At 43.2% G+C, this 3,912-nt stretch overlaps 1 protein-coding gene across 1 annotated transcript in view; it reads left to right on the top strand.

Moving 5' to 3' along the window:
* Positions 1-250: 250 nt before the first annotated feature.
* The window catches only part of CSUI_011175 (nb-arc domain related), a 5,642-nt gene continuing 1,980 nt past the window's right edge, over positions 251-3,912 (top strand). Inside the window, exons 1-4 of the mRNA XM_068071276.1 lie at positions 251-281; positions 912-1,525; positions 2,173-2,638; positions 3,592-3,709. Of these exons, the coding sequence (XP_067916748.1) occupies positions 962-1,525; positions 2,173-2,638; positions 3,592-3,709 (1,148 nt within the window). The 5' untranslated portion in view covers positions 251-281; positions 912-961. The remainder of the gene's footprint in view (positions 282-911; positions 1,526-2,172; positions 2,639-3,591; positions 3,710-3,912) is intronic.

The raw sequence follows: 3,912 nt of genomic DNA, 5'->3' as shown, positions 1-3,912 counted from the left end.
AGATAGATTCAAGATAGATTAAAGATAGATAGATTGAAGATAGATTAAAGATGGATAGCTAGATAGATCCTCACTGCTTGTTGGTGGTGTATTGATCTTTCTTTGATGTATGTATGTGTATGTATCTTGTCTAGTCCATGAGTTTGTTTCATAATAGCGGTACATAAAGGACGACCCTACCCAGCCAAGTGAGAAGGGAGATAGTCTCTTTCTTCTTTTTTCTTTCTTTCTTTTCTGTCTCTGTTTAGATTTCGATAAAGCTTCGCTTGACTTAGGAGCAGGTACGTCCCAAGAAAAGAATGAAGGAAAAGCTTCTTCTTTTTCTTTTTCTTTCACGGATACATGTCTTTCTTTCCTCTTGTAGACAGCGTCATCACTAAGAAGAAGAAGTAGCAGTCGTTTACATGACTTTGGAGTTCTTAGCATTTCTCTCACCTTCTCATCCTCCCCTCTTTCTTTTCAACAGATTTCTCCTTCTTCTCTCCCTTTTCAGGTGTAGTGATCGTTGGCATGAGCGAGGCATCCCTCAGCAATCGTCAGGATAAATAATTAGACGGGAGAGTGTTCATGCACTTACTGTCTATTCGACCTTAGGTTCGAGAAGACATAGAGAATGAAGAAGAAGAAGAGATATTATCTCTACACGTCTCTATAGACTCTGCTGTTGATGTAGGTGCTCTTGGTAGAACCCCTCTTATTCTCGTCCACCACCTCTCTAGATGCCTCCAGAATCTTTCTACGAAGAGATGATCTTGGAATGAAGAGAAGCGTCTGTTCTTTTCTCCTTCTTCTTCTTCATTCGATCTATGTAAGCATATGTTGGGTATCTCCTCTTACTCTATTCTGTCCTTTCTTTTCTCTTTCATGTGATGTGTCTTTTCATGTCTTTCTTCTTCTTTCTTCTCGTGTAGAAGTCTCTCTTCTCTGGGAGTGTTCAGCGCATGTCGATGCGATTCTTTGCATGCACGTCTATTCATCTCCTGTTCTTCCTCCACCTTCTTCTTCTTCTCCTCCACCTCTCTCTCTTCCTGCTCCTCCTGGATCTTCTTCTCCTCCTCCTCATCCTCAGCTTCCTTTACCTCCTTCTTCTTCCTCCTCCTCCTCCTCCCCGACCGCCCATGAAAGAAACAGTACGAAGGGTGTTCAACATGAAGCCTCTATCTCGGCTTGTGGTCGGAATAACGAAGGAGACAGGCTTTCTCCCTCGACTCTTCAAGCAAAGAAAAGCGCCATGTATCAGGCCTCTTGGCAAAAGAAAAACGAAAAGGCAGACAAGATCTTCTCATCGACCCTACGTCAGAATCCTTGTTCTTCTTCAAGTTGCCCTCGTACGCCGGGGGGGAGAACGACGACCACAGAGCGGGAAGGAGAAGGAAAAGAAAGAAGTAAAGGAGAGGACCCTTCGGGACAACCTGACGCGTCAACACCAGGTGTACGTACACCCTGGATCTTAACTGTGGGGGAAAGAGATAAAACTGTCAAGACGTGGGATCACGCAGGAGCTCCTCTAGGAAAACTTTCAAAGGTACAAAATAGGAAAGAAGAAGACAAGAAGAAAGACTCGACATTCAATCGCAGTTCGGAGGTTGAGATCGAGATGACAGAAAATATGAAGATACCCATGCATGCACGCATGCATTCTCATACGTATAAAGTAGTAAATCGCTTCAATGTGCATCTACGGAAGACTGATGATTCATATACACATCTTTATTCATATCTATATCTATATTTATATATATATGTATATTCACATATATCTATATCTATTCACATAGATAGTCAGTATTAAGCAGATATGTAGTCCATCCCTATAGACAAGTGCATGTGTTCTTTTTCACGATAGAGGTGTATATGGCAAACATGGATACGTTTGCCTGCCGGGGGATAAGGATTCCCTACAAGAGAGCTCCATATCTGTACATATGTAGAGATATACAAATATATATAGAGAGAGACATAAATAGACATGCATGCATTGATATATTGTGTACGATGGTTGAGGATGGGTCTTTCCCTTGTCAAAGTGACCGATCACATCCTTTCAAGTCCAGGCTATATCTTCATCGTGACTCCAACCTCTCTGTAGATCTCTCCTTTCTTTCTTTCTTTCGTGTTCTTTCTTTCACTTCCTTGCAGTCTTTTTGTATCTCTCTTTCTCTATGTGTGTAGGCATCAACGACGAGATACTGGACGCCTTTAGGGAATAGCCAAGCTCGATGGATTCAGCGACTTGAACAGTCTCACGTCCTTCTCTGTATGCTAGCTTCCTTTCAAAGACAAAAACGTCTTGCCCTTCAAGACAAGAAAGATGAGAGAGATCACGGTGCTTCTTCCTCTTCTTCCTCTTCTTCTGCTTCTTTTTCTCCCTTATCAACTACGCAGAGAACAGGGACTACCAGCACCCCGCACGCTTTACCGTCCCTTCTCCATGGGAGAGGAGAGCGACCAGAGCCTTCAAGGAATGAAGTAGGTATGAAATCTCTTGGTCTTTCTTCTCCTTCTCAAGCAGGTGGAAGTAGAGGAGTTATGGTAGGAGAATCGAAGAGAAGCGAAGGTGAAGAAGGCAATGAAGGATCATATCACACAAAGACACGCGCATGCAATCCCCATCTAAGACGACTATCTTCATATCCAGGTATATTGCAGCAATGCATGCAAAGAAAAGATAGAAAGAGGGGAAAAGAAGAAAGACCGAGTGAAAAGAAGAGAAGAGGGGCTGAGTGATGAGCTGGTTGAAGACCACTTCTTCAGGTGTATGTACACATGCAGACAAAGAGAAGGAAAGGGAGAGAGAGTGAAGAGAGAGAAAGAGAACAGAGAGTCAGCCGGTGTGTTCGTGTTGGGGTGTATAGAGACTTCTTAGAGAGAAATACACACATCTACATCTAGGTTTCTACATGTGCTTCAGGATATATATATATATATATATGTGAGCCACGCCGCCATATCAGCGCCTAAGAAAGTCCATACGTTAGCTAACTGATCTAGCCGTAAAAGCAATCTGCCTTGCATGCATGCATGCATCTACGTATTCGATCGCAACACTTGAAGTATACATGTATGTAAAGTACGTCATCTATCCATCGTGTCATAATCTTGGGGGATTAGCTTGTAGATAAGGATTCTCCTCATATGCAGAAGATGGCGTATACATAGCGCGCCCGTCTTTACTCTGTCTATACACCTTCAGTCTCCCAAGCATGCAACGGTAAGCAAAACGACGGCAGCAGTAGCACGCACACTCCCCTCCCCTCTATGTGTATGGACAGGATACACTTAAATCAACCCTCTGTAGCTGTCTTTGATCTATTTATCTATCTTCAATCTAACTATTTATCGTTCTGTTAGTCCCATCATCTCTATCCGGATATTCGTACATGTAGGTATGCTTTCATATCTAAAGAGACAGAGATACACAGCTCTGCAGAGCTAGGTAGACACGGGTATGTAAGGAGTGAAGAGTACGAGGTAGAATCGGGGTCGATAAGAATCTCTGGTAAGCTCTTCTTCTTGAGACATTAGGACACTCTCTTCACATATATTATTATTTGCATGCATGCATGCATGGCTGTTTTCTGAAAATGCCAGGAGACCAAAAAAGCACCGAGCGTTCCTTCACTTCAGAGAAAGGAGGAGGAGGCGGTCCTAGTACTCAAGCCTCCTGGAGAGCAATGGAAAGACATCATAAACGCTTTCTACCCGTTCGGTAGGCATGCAAACAACTGCATGCATGCAAATTAGATGGCTTTGCTCAAGACAAAACTGTAGAAGATCCCCACAGGCTCGTCAACCACAGTGTAACGAGTAGTCCGAACAGAGGTGTCAGCGGAGAGGAAGAAGCTTTCTACGGTCTGAGTTCTTTATACAATGACTAGGGATCTCTGACACTATCTATCCCATATGGATGAA

The sequence above is a fragment of the Cystoisospora suis genome, assembly GCF_002600585.1.
Source record: "Cystoisospora suis strain Wien I chromosome Unknown contig_9994, whole genome shotgun sequence".
Classification (NCBI taxonomy): Eukaryota; Apicomplexa; class Conoidasida; order Eucoccidiorida; family Sarcocystidae; genus Cystoisospora; species Cystoisospora suis.
The sequence above is the reverse complement of the archived record's forward strand: the minus strand, read 5'-3'. Positions and strand labels throughout refer to the sequence as shown.